Raw genomic sequence first — 17991 nt, forward strand, 5'->3', positions numbered from 1 at the left:
AGGGGTAAGAGCTGACAACCTCTAAATAGCCGCTCTCTCAGTATACAGATAGGGGTAAGAGCTGACAACCTCTAAATAGCCGCTCTCTCAACGCTACGTGTTAGAACGAGACTTCCGCTTGTAAATTGTAATTTGTAGCTTTATAAAATAGGCCACAGGTGGCCTAGCCAAGGTGATAGCATTAGAAATAAGGTAAACAATCTTGATGTGTTTTTTTATTGAAAAACAGGTTTTAAAAATAAGTAAGTCACGGGAAATATGTAACTATGTAAATTTCTTCTGCTTCCATAAGTAATAATTACTGATTTTTAGGGTTCCGTACCCAAAGGGTAAAACGGGACCCTATTACTACGACTTCGCTGTCCGTCCGTCCGTCCGTCCGTCCGTCTGTCACCAGGCTGTATCTCACGAACCGTGATAGCTAGACAGTTGAAATTTTCACAGATGATGTATTTCTGTTGCCGCTATAACAACAAATACTAAAAACAGAATAAAATAAAGATTTAAATGGGGCTCCCATACAACAAACGTGATTTTTGACCAAAGTTAAGCAACGTCGGGAGGGGTCAGTACTTGGATGGGTGACCGTTTTCTTTTTGCTTTTTTTTGTTTTTTTTTTTTTTGCATTATGGTACGGAACCCTTCGTGCGCGAGTCCGACTCGCACTTGCCCGGTTTTTAAAAATCGATTTTCAATTAAAAGACATGTCAAGATCGCTTACCTTCTTTCTAATGCTAAAAAAACGAACTATAGAGCTAGACCAAGACAAGTCTGCAGCGATTTTGATAGCCCACGCAGTGCAAGTGTTATTCAAACGTCATAATTTCATAGATGTTTGACGTTAAGAATAATACTTGCACTGCGTGAACTATCAAAATCGCTGCAGACTTTTCTTGGTCTAACACTATCACTCTTTCATATTAGTGTGACAGTGACAGTTGCATTTCATTCCCTACGGAACGTTAGCGATGGTCATGTTGTTTACGGGGCCAAACATCTAAACTTGCCAAGAAAATGCAATTTTGATTTGATAAAATAGGTACCTAAAGGTTCAGATTAGAATGAAATGGCATACCTGTCTAAAGGCCTCGGCGACTAGATGTTATATAAATTTATAAAATTCTCAAAAAAAAAGTGTCAAAATACAATCTAAAAAAATAAGAAAATGTATTAAAATATGCATAAATACCTCAATTATGACCAAGTTGAAAGTATATAGTAAACATTTACAGAAGAGTTCCACTAATGCCATCAACTTCAGCAATAAACTGTTAAAGACAAAATATAAGTTAATTGATTATGGGTCATTCCAGGTGATTTCAACAAATCGAGTGTGCCGTATGATTTTTGATTTGAATAAAAAAAATTGAGGATATACATACTTCATGGTGGCAGAAGTGCTGAACCACCACCAGTTTTTTTTTTATCTTTTAATTTCCAAGTTTTGCCCATTCGAAGTTAACAATGGGGTTAAATTCCTGCTTGTACAAAATCAGACCTAACTTTTTTTCTATAAAAGGTAAAGAAATAATTATTACTTTTTTTGATTAGGTAAGAAATGTGGATATTATACTGTATGACAAAATTTATCTGAATTAACTACAAAAAAAATGGTGACCACCCGAAGTGTATACCTAATTGGTCAATTATTGCAATTTTAAATTGGTTCTTGTGCCAACCCTGGTGCATATCAAATATTACTTTTTTCTGAAATATAAAGTACTTGCCGGGTTCATCTTGTAAAATTAATATAATTGTGTTAGATCAATTACTTCTAATAGAAAAATATAAGTGAAAATTGAGAAATTCGAAAAATGCTCGTGTTTGACTCTAAAAAAATCCATGTGGAAGATAAAATAAAAATTTGATTTTAGTCAGCAAATATAGCTGATATCTTCGTTAATTAGATTTAGAAAAAAAAGTTTTGTTATTTTGCCTATTTTTTGAAATATGATTTTTTAAACTGCTCGTCTCATACATTTTCGCTCTTGTTGTATTTATGCAGATTAAAATACATATGACCTTAAACTTATAAATATGAATGAATTCGATGGAAGAATATAAATAAAATCCAGACGATTGAAATTTACTTTATATATTTATACAAAAAAAAATCATTTGCAAACCTTTGCTACTTCAAAATTTTCTGAAGTTGAATAACGTCGCACTTTTAATTCATTTTGAGAAATGGGAACGAAGCTATGATAAGAACGTGTATTTTTTATGGTCCTTATATTTTTAAATCGCTCTGATAGATATACCTCAGCTTCTTCGACATCTGATTTTGAGACGAAAAAGAACTTGATCCCATGAATTTGAACAGTCAACTATTAATAACACAAGCACTTACTACAAAGAGTTTGCACCACTTCATTATCTCCTAGATAAATACGATTTCCTATAGAACTTCGATAAGGATTATTGAGCCGTTTACTTATGTTCGTAATTTAGCCATGTAACATGCAAATAAAGCTTGTTAACAAGTCAGGAGGCGTCGGTTATTCACTACACGGCTAAATTAAGAAACATTCGCAAGTGATTCACAATCCTTGTCAGGTAACAGTGCATTGTCGAATTTCTACCCTCATTAAATTTACAAATGAAATTATTGCCATGTCAAAAAAAATATTTGAACATAAAAAACGTAAATAATATCCGTATGACCAATTACCGTCCCATTTTTATTAATTTATAACATAAAACATTTTGTATCGATAGTTGTAAAAAGTAGCATGTAAAAAAAATCATATTTCAAAAAATAGGCAAAATAACAAAACTTTTTTTTCTAAATCTAAGTAACGAAATTATCAGCTATATTTTCTGACTACAATCAAATTTTTATTTTCTCTTCCACATGGATTTTTTTAGAGTCAAACACGAGCATTTTTCGAATTTCTCAATTTTCACTTACATTTTTCTATTAGAAGTAATTGATCTAACACAATTATATTTATTTTACAAGATGAACACGGCAAGTACATTATATTTCAGAAAAAAGTAATATTTGATATGCAACAGGGTTGGCACAAGAACCATTTTAAAATTGCAATAATTGACCAATTAGGTGTACACTTCGGGTGGTCACCATTTTTTTTGTAGTTAATTCAGATAAATTTTGTCATACAGTATAATATCCACATTTCTTACCTAATCAAAAAAAGTAATAATTATTTCGTTACCTTTTATAGAAAAAAAGTTAGGTCTGATTTTGTACAAGCAAGAATTTGACTCCACTGCTAACTTCGAATGGGCAAAACTTGGAAATTAAAAGATAAAAAAAAACTGGTGGTGGTTCAGCACTTCTGCCACCATGAAATATATCCTCAATTTTTTTAATGCAAATCAAAAATCATGCGGCACACTTTTTAATTCAAATTTGTTGAAATCACATGGAATGACCCTTATGTACTTTTTAATTAAATTTCTCAGGTTAACCAAATTCCACCACACACACAGAGAGTGGCAAAGTAATTTGATGCAAAAATTTTATTGACTCCTCGTGATTTGACTTTTAAGTGATGACTTCGAACGATAGGTAGAAAGGAAAACCTGGGAAAGGGTGGATGTATTGTGTGAGAGATGATATGAAAAAAAAAGCAGGTGAATGATGAGATGACGAACAACAGAGAAGTATGGAAGGAACAAACATGCCCCAAGTGATGGGCAAAAGGCAAGCGAATGATGTTGATGATGGAAAACCACAGGTATTATAGATGTATACTTACTGTAACAGGCAAATGTACATATTGCACAGAATACACTGTATATCAGGAACTATATCCTGACATTCTACAAGATTCTGAAGGCTTGGGTTGTTTTTTGTTGACACCATCTGAAACAATGATGCTAATTCGAATTCGTATCGTAGAAAGACAAAAGAAACAATATGGCGTACTCGTACTCCCATCACAAAAGCCGACAACGCATTTGCGACCCCTCTGGTGTCTACCGGCGAAGATATAATAAGATTACCCTGGGCACCCTGATAGTCTACTCCATGACATTGGACGATTTTCTTAAGTAAGTACCTATCACTAACTCGAGTTCCGCTCAAGGTGATGTATTTATAGTTATTTGTTTTACAAGGGGGCAAAGTTGTTGTTTAACCGCTCGTGCTAATATTGATACCCGAGCAAGCGAAAGATTCGAAATTGAACCACGAGCGTAGCGAGTGGTTCGAAAAATGGAATCTTGAGCGTTGCGAGGGTTTCAAAGCACGAGGGTTAAACAAAATTTGCCCCCGAGTGAAACACAAAATTTTTCACCACACCAACCCCAAGAAAATATTAACTGTAAGATATCAAGCAAAATCAAACCAAATCAAATCCAAATGAATGTTATTAAATATTTATCATCCAAAACCATCATTTAAAAGGCAATTCTACCAGCAAACATAAGAAAACAACTCAAAATATGCATTAATAATAATAAATTTTTCACCACACCAGCTCGGAAAGGCTTACTTTGCACTTCAAAAACTGATAGCAAAGTTGCACTTTCTTCACATGTAAGGCAAAGTAATCAAATGCAAATTTTGAGTTGTTTTCTTATGTTTGCTGGTAGAATTAACTTTTAAATGATGATTTTGGATGATAAATATTTAATAACATTCATTTGGATATTTTACATTTAATATTTGCTTCGAGTTGGTGTGGTGAAAAATTTTGTGTTTCACTCGGGGACAAATTTTGTTTAACCCTCGTGCTTTGAAACCATCGCATCGCTGAAGATTCCATTTTTCGAACTACTATCGCTACGCTCTTGGTTCAATTTTGGAATCTTTCGCTTGCTCGGGTATCAATATTAGCACGAGCGGTTAAACAACAACTTTGCCCATTTGTAAAACAAATAACTATTATAAGTACTTCTTATTTACGAGTAACTACATATACACTACTTATGCCAACGTCTCTTGTGTGGTACTTAGATATTTTTCTATTGAGTTTCAATTTATTCATACAGTCGAAATAATAAATGTTACTTACAAAGACAACCAGGAAGAAGGACATTATAAGAAACAAACTTTTTATTAATTGGCACATCTCAAAATCGCCTTCGTAAGCCTCTGCAATGTAAAAACTTACACTTTAAGGTTTACTCGGGTAATTCCAAATGTCGAAAACTGTCGGATAATTCCGAAATGAGACTTTTATTATGATGGAATTAAGGGTGATTTTCATCTGAATTTCGGAATTATCCGACATTCGGTATTACCCGAATACACCTTATATCTTTTAAAAGTGTAATTTCAGAAATAACTCATTACAAATAATTACAAACCTTACTTAAACTAATCTGAACAGGACACGGCATAATAATGAGTAAAATAGTCATAAACTAAAATAATTGACAACTTTTCATACCATGAATAATTCAGCAAAAAATCGGAGACGAAACGAGTTAGAGCGAAAGAAAGGAGCAATGTACACATTCGTTCTCGACTTGTCTAGGAATTTATTTTCTGGACGACTGTGACATTATACTTAACTTCGTATTTTCTTACAGTACCTACGTATACTGTACGCACTCGCGTCTCGGCGAAGGAAAACATCGCGAGGAAACCGGGCTAATCTCAATAAGGTCTAGTTTACCCTATGGTTTGAAAGGGCGGATAGTAGTCACTTTCGTAAAAACTAATTCCTACGCCAATTTTTGAGATTAGTTGCCAAACCGACCACTAGCTCCCTCCCTCCCTCCGTGAAAGCCGGGACAAACGCGAGGAAAATGAAAAGTGAGACCATGCACTTAATCTCTATTAATTAAGGATCTATATTTATAGTTCGTTTTTTAAGCATTAGATACAAGCTAAACAATCTTTACGTGTCTTTTTTATTGAAAAACACTTTTGAAAAATATGTCACGGCGAATATGTAACAATTATGAATTATATATAGTTACTGTTATTTCAATGAAAAGACACGTCAAGATAGCATAGTCTTTTTCTCTAATGCTAAAAAACGAACTATAATATTGAAAAATGCAAATAACCACCCCGTTCGGTCTTGGTATTAATATTACGGTGTAATTTCTATAGAATGTAGTTACAAACCCCTTTCTATAATAGAATCATCGAGCCGCGGTGACAACGAGAACTCAGAGCTTCTTGATCTTGCTGAAATAAAAACGAGGACTTGTACCACAGAATAAATAATAGTACTAGGTACAGAAGACTCACTCTCTAACAAAACGCGTCTGTTACGATACTTACGATCAGGCCGCGTAGCCAAGATGCCAATCGCTAACGCTCCGTAGCGATCGAAACGCAACTGTCACTGTCACACTAATGTGGAAGAGTGATAGAGATACATAATGCTTTTCGTTGTCGAAGCGATAGCGATTGTAACCTTGGCTAGGGGGCCGGACAAATATGGCCGCTAGGTGGCGACAGCGCCACGCCCGGCTTATGGAAGAGTGGAAGGGATGTATTTAGCTTTTAGCTAGTACCTGTAGCAAAGCGACGAAATCGCGAAGTGAGCCACGCCTGCTTGTACCAAATGATTTTAGCAGGCTACCACAAAATAATCTGTTTGCTTCTCCGTCGCAATTGCATATTCGAGCGGTAGAGGTAGAAAGAAATTCGCTGAAGAGCGCTGGTGGCCTAGCGGTGAGAGCGTGCGACATGCAATCTGGAGGTCGCGGGTTCGAACCCCGGCTCGTACCAATGAGTTTTTCGGAACTTATGTACGAAATATCATTTGATATTTACCAGTCGCTTTTCGGTGAAGGAAAACATCGTGAGGATACCGGACTAATCCCAATAAGGCCTAGTTTACCCTCTGGGTTGGAAGTTCAGATGGCAGTCGCTTTCGTAAAAACTAGTGCCTACGTCAAATCATGGGATTAGTTGTCAAGCGGACCCCAGGCTCCTAAGTGAGCCGTGGCAAAATGCCGGGATAACGCGAGGAAGAAGAGGTAGAAAGAAATTCCTTGTTGTTTTGTTATTTATAGGGTACGACCTCGACATGACACGCAGTGTACTACTTACTGTGCTTCAACGGCGTTCTACCGTCACGATAAATCACGCGGTAAGTCGTACCTTTTGCACGACTACAAACATACACACAACATACATATTACATAGAAAATACATACCAAACCATGAAATTTTCCTAATCGTAACCTATACCACGCGACCAAAGCGCCGTGACATTCTTGGTGCTTACGCGTTCCTGTGCACAGCGGCTTGCGTGTGCGTGACGTGCACGTGACACGTGCGCGCGCGCTAAAATGTTGGAGCCGCACACGCACACGTCACTCAAGCGGTGTGCCGTCTCTCGTAAGTATCTGTATAGGAACATACAACAACGCCGCACGCGCACGTGCACGTCACGCACACGCAGCCGGTGTGCACTGCGTGCACTGCGTGCACACGCCTTTAGGTCACGAGATTCACATATACGTGTTCTCTATGCCGGCCGTAGTAGGTACTTATTAAAATAGTTCAATGTGTAAGCTTCAGTCATATTTCGAGTGAAAATATCGACTAATGCATAATGAAAGTACATTGTAGCGTCCAGTAAGTATTTTGTCTGTTTCCATTAATTTATTTCAATTACATATATATATGCGTACGCGTCATACGCCTACGTTTTCGTCTATTATAAAATATGTGGTAGAGTTAGACCAAGAAAAGACTGCAGATATTTTGATAGCAGCAGGGCAAGTGTTATTTTTAACTTCTATGAAATTATGACGTATTAATAACACTTGCACTGCGTGGGCTATCAAAATCGCTACAGACTTATGTTTGGTCTAACTCTACCTAATGCAAAATCATACATACGTCGCGGCATAGTTTCAAGTAAGTACCTAGTTGTTGGCACCAAATACAATGAAACGGCCTGGATTCTTCATTCGTATTGACGTTTTATAGAATGACTTCTTTCTCATATTTTACATGAAATTTGTCTCATTATTAAAAATATTATGATTTTGTATGGATTATTGTACACATTATTTTGGTGATGTTTTGATAGATGTCATTAGTGAAGTTCTACTTCCGTTTCTGGAGTAGGTAGGTGTCAAAGAGTATTATAGTACCTAATAAGTCTAAATATGGTCAATACAACCTTCTAGAAGTTAAAACTATTTATTACTAGCGACCCGCCCCGGCTTCGCGTGGGTTGATAAATTATACACCGAAACCTTCCTCAAGAATCACTATATTGATAGGTAGAAACCGCATGAAAACCCGTTCAGTAGTTTTTGAGTTTATCGCGAACATACGAACACACAAACAGACGGACGCGGCGGGGAGAGTTTGTTTAGATAAGGTGTAGTGATAGTAGTTGCATAGTCAGCGTCATATAGTAGGTAGCATCCAAAGTATTCAAATAGTTTGGTACACGGTACACCATATAATATGAACCGAACTATTTGAATACTTTGGATGCTACATACTATATGACGCCGACTGTACACGGTGCGTATAGCCCCCTCCAGACTATGCGCGTGAATCGCGGGCGAAGCCGCGAACGCGAGTGTGGAGTCGATTTCGCTGTCTGCGAAAATCGACGCCACACTCACGTTCGCGGCTTCGCGCCGCGATTCGCGCACGAGTGTGGAGGAGGCTTATCAGGTAGACGCAAAAGTTACAATTATACGTAGGTACGCATGAGAGTACACCCCAAGTACACACGGGATCGAGTTTGCCGGACATTTAAAGATGATCAATAAAACTTCATTATGACAGTACGATACGTATTTATTTAACTTGATACTACTTACAGACACAAAAATTTCATTAAACAAATACGTCATGAAATAGAGTGCGCTGTATGCTCCCGTACATTTTCGGGTTCAGTTGGAACCATTTAAATCAGTCATAAAACGAGGCGTAGACTATCAAGAACTTGCATGCAATTTACGTTACATTGCGGTATCTGATCAAACTTTTTAATGCCGATTACCTTAGTAGTCGGCATTGTAACGTAAATTGCAAGCAAGTTCTAGGGACACGGACCACTCACTAACCCGAGTTTAGCCGGTTAAACCTTGAGTTACCATGGTCTACAGTACAATTTGACACTGTGTTAACGTTTTAACCGGTTAACCCCGGGTTAGTGGGATGGTGCAAGTGGCGTTAAGAATCGTCCGTACTTTAGTCCGTATTGCTAGCAGTGTTAACATTTTTAGCTCTGGGACAGGATCGCATGCAGGTCATCCCCTTTGACTTGCATCTCTTGCACGCCGCCGGGATCCTGGCGGGTTCCTCTATTTTGCTTGTTGAAGCTGTGGAAGGGAAAATGTTCGTAAACAACTGGTAAAGTTAGACCGAGAACAGTCTGCAGGGATTTTGATAGCCCACGCAGTGCAAGTGTTATTTTAACATCAAACTTCTATGAAATTATGACGTATAAATAAGACTTTTCTTGTCTAACTCTAGAAAAATGACTAGGTACTGCCTTTCTTTCTTTTTGGTTTATTACTCTAAGGCCCACTTGCACCATCCCACTAACCCGGGGTTAAGCGGTTTAACCGTCAACCAAGTGTCAAATTGTACTGGTAACCATGGTTTAACCGGTTAACCCCAGGTTAGTGGAATGGTGCAAGTGGGCCTAAGAAAACCATCTTTCGCTTGCTCTTTTCCCATCACTTGGGGTCGGCACAGCATGTCATCTTCTTCCATACCTCTCTGTCGGTTATCATCTCATCATTCACTATCTTTCATATTTATGATCTCTCACACAGCCCATGCTTGGTGCATGCGAAAGTTGTGCGTGAGATGCGCGCCAATTATCAAGACCAGCGGTCGGCAACCTTTTAGCAACCAAGGGCCACATAGTAGTTAACGGAGGTGACGCGGGCCGTACTTTGTTAATATCTTTGACTTTATGAGACATTGTCGTTTGTCACTATTACATACAAAATAGCCAAGGCGGCACTCGGGCCGCAAGTGACAGTTTCACGAGCCGCATGCAGCCCGCGGGCCGCAGGTTGCCGACCGCTGATCAAGACGATCAAGGTCGGATCAAAACCAATTCAAAACTACAAATAATTATATTAGAATCGATTTCCTTGCCAAGGTCTGACAACTGACCGTGCAGCAAAGTTGCCGAATAATATCAATTGAAGTTTAGATTTAAATCATTAAAATTGTCTGTGTAAAAATATGGCCAATAACTTACGTCTAGATCGGCCTCTTTCGGCCTCCGGCGTGCAGAAAGGGGGATCGAAATTGTGGTGCGAAGCTCGATGGGACTCGTCAATCACTAAGGGCGATGTCATCGTGATCGGTGAGTACTTGAAAGAAAGATTTACATAAATATCTTATTTAAATTAATTAAACAACACGTCTTAATGTTCCTGACAACATACCAAAAACAACCTACGTAATTTAGTCGGGTTCATTGTTACCCACCAGCAAACGGTGGGTAACAACAATACGTCTACCGTTTTGATGTAGGACGTTTTAGAAGTAGAAGTCATGAAAAGTGGGACTATAACAACGACAAACATAATAGCACTTTCTACCTATATGCTACTTACACACAAAACATCCTCCAGACTGAGCATAGTTGCGCTACCCCCTCTGCCACGCATACGGTAATTTTACTCCATGTTCGAGTCGAAAGTGTCTTTGTGTGACGTCCGTGTCTTTGAACGGAATAATTGTTCTAAACTCGGTCTAGCCTCTAGCGGCCCACCATACAAGGAAAATTGGCAATCAAATTTGAATCAACGGTATTAGAAAATAAAGTTGAATTTGTTTTGTTTTAAAATCGAACGAAACGAAATAAAAGAAACTCTATTCCATTTCATTAAGATTTATATTTCATTGGAGGTAATTTATACTAGTACTAGGACATTGAACCCCAAGAGGCTAGAGGATTCCTAGTCTATGATGCTCCTCCTACTGAAAGTTTCCTAAGACCGTTCGGTCATGTCTCCCCACCTCTCTTGCCTTATTTTAGAGATCCTACTAGATACTTGTGCACAATCGTCACGCTTAACGCTTGGCAGGCGCGTTGGTGACTTGGCGACCGCAGTACATCCTGTACTATTAGTAGTATATTGTCCATTAGGGACCGTATAGTTCTGTCGAAAGCGACCAACTTTTTATTTTTGTCAAACTGCCGTATTCGAACTTCAAGATATCTAATAGATGTCTATTTCAAAATCCGAATCGGGCCCAAAGTAGTTTTCTGCATAGGTAACTGCGGTTTTTTTTTTTATTGGAAAAAGGTAAACATTTGACTTCATTTGGTTACGGCTGCCCATCTATCTTGGACGTAGTTGAAGGACATAGTTAGGTCCATTATTGTACTATTTATACATAGAAGGGAAAGCTATTTACTTGTGCACTTTTTGTTTCGACATCCGTAGATTCATTGGGTCGTCTTGGACTGGCGGTAACATATCGTGCGAGTGACTAAAAACATTAGCTTAATATTTCGGTGCCGCCCTTCCACACATCGATTGAAACCACTTTTCTACCCTACCCACATATGTATTACCTAACCCTTTGCCTATTAGCTTAATATTTATCTTGGATAATATATTAGAGCTGTGTACATTGTTTATTATAGATATTCATATTGAAGGTACGATACGGTGTCAACCCTTAGAACGTTAATAAATTGAAACAGTATCGGCTTTATGGGAATTGCCTCGTGAACGTTTCAACCAAGCAACCAAGTTTCTATGCAGGGGGCCAGTTATATCTGCAGCTAAGACACATTACATAATTCATCAGGATCATTAGCTCCAGATCAGAAGCGGTACAGCTCGTTGTTGAGGCGGTGGCCCGCCAGTACGAATACCATCCTGGGCTATAACCGCGAAAATCGAAGTTCGCAAATTGCGGGGATTTTTCTCTGTCACTCTAATTACGCCTTCGTTGGAGTAAAAAAGAAAGATCCCCGCAATTTGTGAATTTCGGGTTTCGCGGTAGCCGCTCTGTGCACGTTGGCCGACCGGCGGGACTCACCGTGGCTGAAGCATTGGATGCAGCTATATGGTTGCCAAATGGTCGGGATTTGGCGGGATTCTCCCGATTTTTAGCATGTGTTCCCGATTCCCGAAAAAGTGTAAACTGTCCCGAAAAACAGCTTCACGTTATAAAACAATAATTTAAAGTTCCGAACTGTCGTCTAGCGAGCTAGCTGACGCAGTGCCACTAATGTAAAATATCGTTGTGTTTAATTACCAGAGCTCGGCGGGGGTGAGCTGTTTTCAGAGTTTGCACAACATGGACATGCCTTGTCATTCGATGGTATATGTGGTGTAATTTAATAACTAAATAAATTATTTTATTTAGGCTGCCTTTCTGCTACGATCTTTACGTCGCCATTAAAACAAATGAATTTTATAGCAAGCTTTTTTAGTAAACCTCTTCAAATAATATGTATATCCATCCATATGCTACTATTAAAGTTTATTTGTACAAAAGGCATTGTCATTTAACTTTAATTATAATTAATAAAGTTTTATTTTAATATTTATTTCTAAGGTGTATCTATATTAATATCTACACTTGACATAAGTGACGTCAAAATGGCTCACCCCTGCCGAGCTCTGTTAATTACTAACAAACTTATATTGTTTCCCGATAATAGCGCCTTTCGATCTGGCAACCCTAGATGCAGCAGCTACTTGCCCCATTATTTCAAAATGTATGTTAATGTTATGTTTGTACTAACGCTATAAGTATTCTTCAGTATTAGTATGTTACTAACACATCAAGGATTTTAGTTCGAAATAAAGTAAATATTATTGATTAATTGATACTCACCCCTGCCTGTTGCTGGAACTCCCTCACGCGATCTTTTCCTTGATTGTAATAATTCTCCAATGTCTTTGGGATAACATCGAAGGCCCTGAAACATTTATTCAACATGTAAAATTTGACTAATGCAACTTTCAATCTAATTAATTCTGAAATTACGAAAGTCTGACATCTTATACATATTTAATCGCTCTAAACATACCTAATGGTAACATTCCATTTCTAACCACAGCTGCGCTACCGCCGCTACCGGTACTGAACGCGTCCCTGTCATTGTCAATTTCCATAGTAAAATGAACAGTAGTGCAGCTGTCGTTGGAAATGGACTGTCACCTTAATGCGCAAACGTGGAGTCACGGGCTCACGGGACAGGCTTAGCATAATATGATCCACTAAATTGATATATTATAGTTACCCGATTTCAAAAATAAAACTTATAGTTTACTTTACAATGTATGGTTGTCATAAAGCGGCACACCACACAGCATAATCCGTCTCGCAAGAAAAGTGGTGCACAAACTCGGTGATCGATTCCGACTTTAAAATTTGTTATAAGTTTGAACTGGTTTTGATACGACCTTGAAGATACCTCACGATGGTTGGTGGATACGAAATGCAGTGCAAGTTGTGGGTAATATGCGTGCCACTAGACTTATATTGACCGGGAAAGGAACCGTGAAAAAAAAACCGTGCAAGTGCGAGTCGGACTCGCGCACGAAGGGTTCCGTACCATAAAGCAAAAAAAAAAACGGAAAAAATGCAAAAAGAAAACGGTCACCCATCCAAGTACTGACCACGCCCGACGTTGCTTAACTTTGGTCAAAAATCAAGTTTGCTGTATGGGAGCCCCACTTAAATCTTTATTTTATTCTGTTTTTAGTATTTGTTGTTATAGCGGCAACAGAAATATATCATCTGTGAAAATTTCAACTGTCTAGCTATCACGGTTCGTGAGATACAGCCTGGTGACAGACAGACGGACGGACGGACAGCGAAGTCTTAGTAATAGGGTCCCGTTTTACCCTTTGGGTACGGAACCCTAAAAAGGTAATCACGGTAAACGTGAAAAAAAAGGTAACCGTGAATCATTCAAAACTTTTAAGATGCGTGCCAATCACTAAGACGATCGTCAAGTGTTTCTTCTTTAAGGTCCAAGGACTGTCTTCTTCGTCTCGTTATCCCGGCATTTTTGCCACGGCTCATGGGAGCCTGGGGTCCGCTTGACAACTAATCCTAAGAATTGACGTAGGCACTAGTTTTTACGTAAGCGATTGCCATCTGACCTTCCAACCCAGAGGGGAAACTAGGCCTTATTGGGATTAGTCCGGTTTCCTCACGATGTTTTCCTTCACCGAAAAGAGACTGGTAAATATCAAATAATATTTCGTACATACGTTCCGTTAAACTCATTGGTACGAGCCCGGTTTGAACCCGCGACCTCCAAAGGTCAAAGGACTGTATCGAAGGAATATTTATACTTACTGTAACGGCGAGCACGGGCACGTGGCGCACTCGCAGTGGCAAATGGTGGAAGAGTCGACTCCGCGACTCTGGCACGACGCGCCGCAGCCGTGGGACCGCACCTAGATCAACCATAATAATTGACTAATATACGGGTCGAAGAGGTAGGCCGCTTGTAGACGTCCGGTGTTTTCGCCGGACAATTTTCCGTGTTCGGTGACGATGTCTTGTATTCTTGGGTGCAGTTCTCTGTAGGCACATACAAAACTAGACGTAGTTGCGTAACACGGTCCGTTGTCCGGCGAAAACACCGGACGTCTACAAGCGGCCATACACTGCCGTATTCAAACTTCAAGATATTCACAAGAGACGACACGTACTAGATCCATTCTAGATACGTTATAGTTTAGATATCAACTAGTTCTCTTTTACAGCGCAATTCGGGCAACCAATGTCACTTTTACGTTAGCTAGAGTAAGATATCTATTAGAAGTGAATTGGATCTCTAAGTCACATCCTGTGGAAATCGTTCAAGAGTGTCTCCAGAATCGCGCAAATGTCAAATTTGACAGGTTAGATCTTAAACATATCGTTATCGTATCTTGGTGATGTCTAAAAGATATCTAATAGATGTATATTTCAAAATCCGAATCTGGCCCACAGGCATGAAACCAGATACCTAACTATGAAGATGTTAGGCATTTTGTACCAAAGTACTTACCAACTTATATAGGGCTCCGCAGACTATAATCAAAACAAGGATTTTGATAAACATTGGTCTGCGCCTGTGTGTTCGGATGCCTGCAAAAACAAAATATCCAAAGGAACATTTCATAGCAATAGGACGATTTACTTAGCCGCTTAAGCTTTAGTTGCCACTTGCCAAGCGCCAGGCTCCCATGAACTGTGGCAAAATGCCGAGACAACGCGAGGAAAAGGAAGAGGACGATTAAGATTAAGATAAGATTATCCCAGAATATTTATTTCATTATTTGATTTATATTAAATAAACATTGTACTAGATGACGGTAAGGTCAAGTGTGGTAAGAGAACCACCGGGACAAGAGGAACATACCAACACTTGTAGGGAATCATCAGACTAGGATCACGCTAAGTGTTCATGCCAAGTGGTACATCAAGGAGCCTATAGGGATATGTGGGTATGCATTCTTGGATCGTTTCTAATCTATATTGTTCTCCTGTAGCAAAGCCTGTTCGGTCTTACACGACAGTAATCCAATCACAGGGCCTACCCCGAATCACGTTCGACGTGTTGCTTCTCTGTCACACTTGTAAATTCGTACGTAAGTGTGACAGGGTGGCAACACGTCGAACGTGGTTCGCGGTAGGCCCTCAGCTTACTTATACAGTGGGAAATTCAATCAAGTGGCCCATCTGGCTCAAACGAATTAACTTACATTGTTTTTAAACGCTTCCTTTCCGACGCCCAATTTTCCTCCTCCTTTTGAGTAAACAATAACAATATTATTTAGGTAACGATGGTCATTATGTTATGTTTTGTATTGTTTATAATGTTTTACACCATTTATTTATGTTTTGACATAATTTTCAATACATCAATCAGTTTGGCCATGACATTTTTGCCGTAGAGTAACATTATTTAGGTTTTTTTATTTTTATTCTAGCCTATACAGCGACAATCATTGAATGCAGCCAGATAATTGTCAAAATAACATTGGCAAAATATAACATATATAGTCTGGCTACTGAAATTTTACCTACATTTTTGGCGGGAAATTCATAAAATCTTGGGCTGGTCACACTTTGTGTACTAGGAATTATAGTTTTGATACTAGATAGTATTTTTGATATTCTGTGTACAAGTAAGGTACCTAAGGAAATAAGTTAAATAAACGTTTACGTGCACTCTAAGTCAGCTCACATAATTTCTACCATTATTTAAAGTGCAGTCAACGACAAACACATATGTTTACGTTCCAATATTTAGATTTTATAGATATTTTTCAGGACTTTTAGTTTATCCGTTTCTTTATACATTTGTCCTATTTATGGGATTCAGGCATTAATAAATTCACGTAGTTAATCAAAGTAATAGGCAAATGTTAGAACTAGTACTTAAAGTATCAAAATATTTATAGAGCACCAACCTCCTAATTTGTTTACATTTGGTTAGGAGTTGTAAACATTGCAGTTTTTCGTTATACAACGCTACACGTCGACTTCGCACATTGTCGTAATTATTTACGAGCTTGAATAATAGTTTGCGAACCTCACTCAGTATAGAAATTATTAATATTATTTAAAAGAAACCCCTTATAAACCGCAAATAATTTGAATGAATGACATAAATTGTCAACTAACTTTTAGCTTTTTTTTAAATCATAGACAATTGGTGATACAACAACGAAATATCTGTCAACAAATTTTGGCTAGCCAGACTCTATATACTAATCTATGGGCAAAATACACCCCCCACTTTACGTGTAAGGGAGATACCGTAAAATATTGTTTTATTAGATTTTATTGTACATACGATTTTATCGGATTTATGTATTGTGTTATATCCATGCCAAATTGCAGCTTTCTAGCACTAAGGATCACGGAGCAAAGCCTCGGACAGACAGACGGACTTGGCGAAACTATAAGGGTTCCTAGTCGACTACGGAACCCTAAAAATGAGTCTTGAAGAAAAAGATCCCTGCTGAGTTCCGATAAACCTTATAGTTAAAAGTCTGTGGATTAAAGTCATACAGATAGTTTTTTGTCTGAGAAAAACGTAGGATTCCCTACAAAGTTAACTTACCTTTTACTGCTCTTCTCCATTGATACAGGTAGCTTTAGGTGGCTCGTCCACTTAACGTTTAGTCCTTTATTTCCAAAGGAAAATTACTCATATAAAAATGTTGTTGTTTCAGAAACTGAAGGCTTGAGCAGCGGGTGCGAGGCTAGTGGCTTCAGAGATGAGATTGCTCGAGATTATGCCGCGCTGCAGACCCGATTGGGACGAGAATTCTCCGACCGCAGGGGGAAACTCAACAGCGGTAACGTCTTCATATGAAAATTAAAAAAAAAACAAGTTTTCTTCTAATATACGTCCACGTCCATGACCATACATACCGCGAAAGCATTTGTCTCATTACCGTGGAAGAGGATGACACTATATGCTGTTACTGCATCATCATTTAACTAGGACGCATTTATCGTGACGGTCAAACATACATCGGTCGTGGACGTCAACGATAGGTATCTAAAGTACTATACAGTTGACATAAAATATCAAATTCTCATTTATAAATAAATATAAATGTGTATCATTCAGAATCTCATGGTTAGAGGGTTCATGATACGCCTACTAAATTATATCAATGACCAAGATTAATCTAAAGTGATTCAGATCAAAATATTAATTTTTGCCTCTTTTATATAGAAGCAGTCACAAAAGGCCCCGCCCGCCCTGTCCCGACCAGGGAACAGCTGTCAGCAGACTTCCAGAAGAAGCTAGATGAATGGCAGATGCTGAAGGGAATGCAACCACCGCCCTTCGTGCCGGAGCGTAAGGATCTGAGCGAGGACTTCTTGAAAAAGTGGGGTAGGTATTACGAGTTCGTAAAAATTTTGGCACTTTTTTAAAAAGTTTGACTTATATCTACGGAATAACAGCTACGACCTCCGTCATAGTTACCTATTACGTCAGTTCGTTAATTGCGCTTGATGCAACCCGTCCTAACTATTTACAGCCGAAAAAAATTTCATACAATTATGTGAGAGGTATTTTTATAGAAAGTACGCCCGAGAATTTTCGTGAACGAAGTGTTTTAATC

At 38.5% G+C, this 17991-nt stretch overlaps 3 protein-coding genes across 4 annotated transcripts in view; 1 reads left to right on the forward strand and 2 right to left on the reverse strand.

Annotated features, from left to right (window-relative positions):
- LOC134673879 (scavenger receptor class B member 1-like) overlaps positions 1-17991 on the reverse strand; it is a 353882-nt gene that overhangs the window by 134470 nt on the left and 201421 nt on the right. The window lies entirely within an intron of this gene.
- LOC134673618 (uncharacterized) overlaps positions 1-17991 on the forward strand; it is a 61787-nt gene that overhangs the window by 36696 nt on the left and 7100 nt on the right. Inside the window, exons 6-7 of one of the 2 annotated variants that reach the window (XM_063531618.1) lie at positions 17086-17211; positions 17598-17759. In XM_063531618.1, coding sequence (XP_063387688.1) covers positions 17086-17211; positions 17598-17759 — 288 coding nt within the window. The remainder of the gene's footprint in view (positions 1-17085; positions 17212-17597; positions 17760-17991) is intronic. The other variant, XM_063531625.1, reaches the window with a different exon arrangement.
- On the reverse strand, positions 9101-15789 carry LOC134671822 (uncharacterized). The gene is made up of 7 exons (XM_063529652.1): positions 15607-15789; positions 14910-14989; positions 14210-14310; positions 12734-12818; positions 11297-11371; positions 10128-10242; positions 9101-9231 (listed from the first exon to the last, which is right to left on the reverse strand). Exons 2-7 carry the CDS (start codon positions 14961-14963, stop codon positions 9101-9103), a joined length of 561 nt encoding a protein of 186 aa, XP_063385722.1. The 5' UTR covers positions 14964-14989; positions 15607-15789.

This window comes from Cydia fagiglandana, chromosome 2 (assembly GCF_963556715.1).
Source record: "Cydia fagiglandana chromosome 2, ilCydFagi1.1, whole genome shotgun sequence".
In the NCBI taxonomy this organism is placed as follows: Eukaryota; Metazoa; Arthropoda; class Insecta; order Lepidoptera; family Tortricidae; genus Cydia; species Cydia fagiglandana.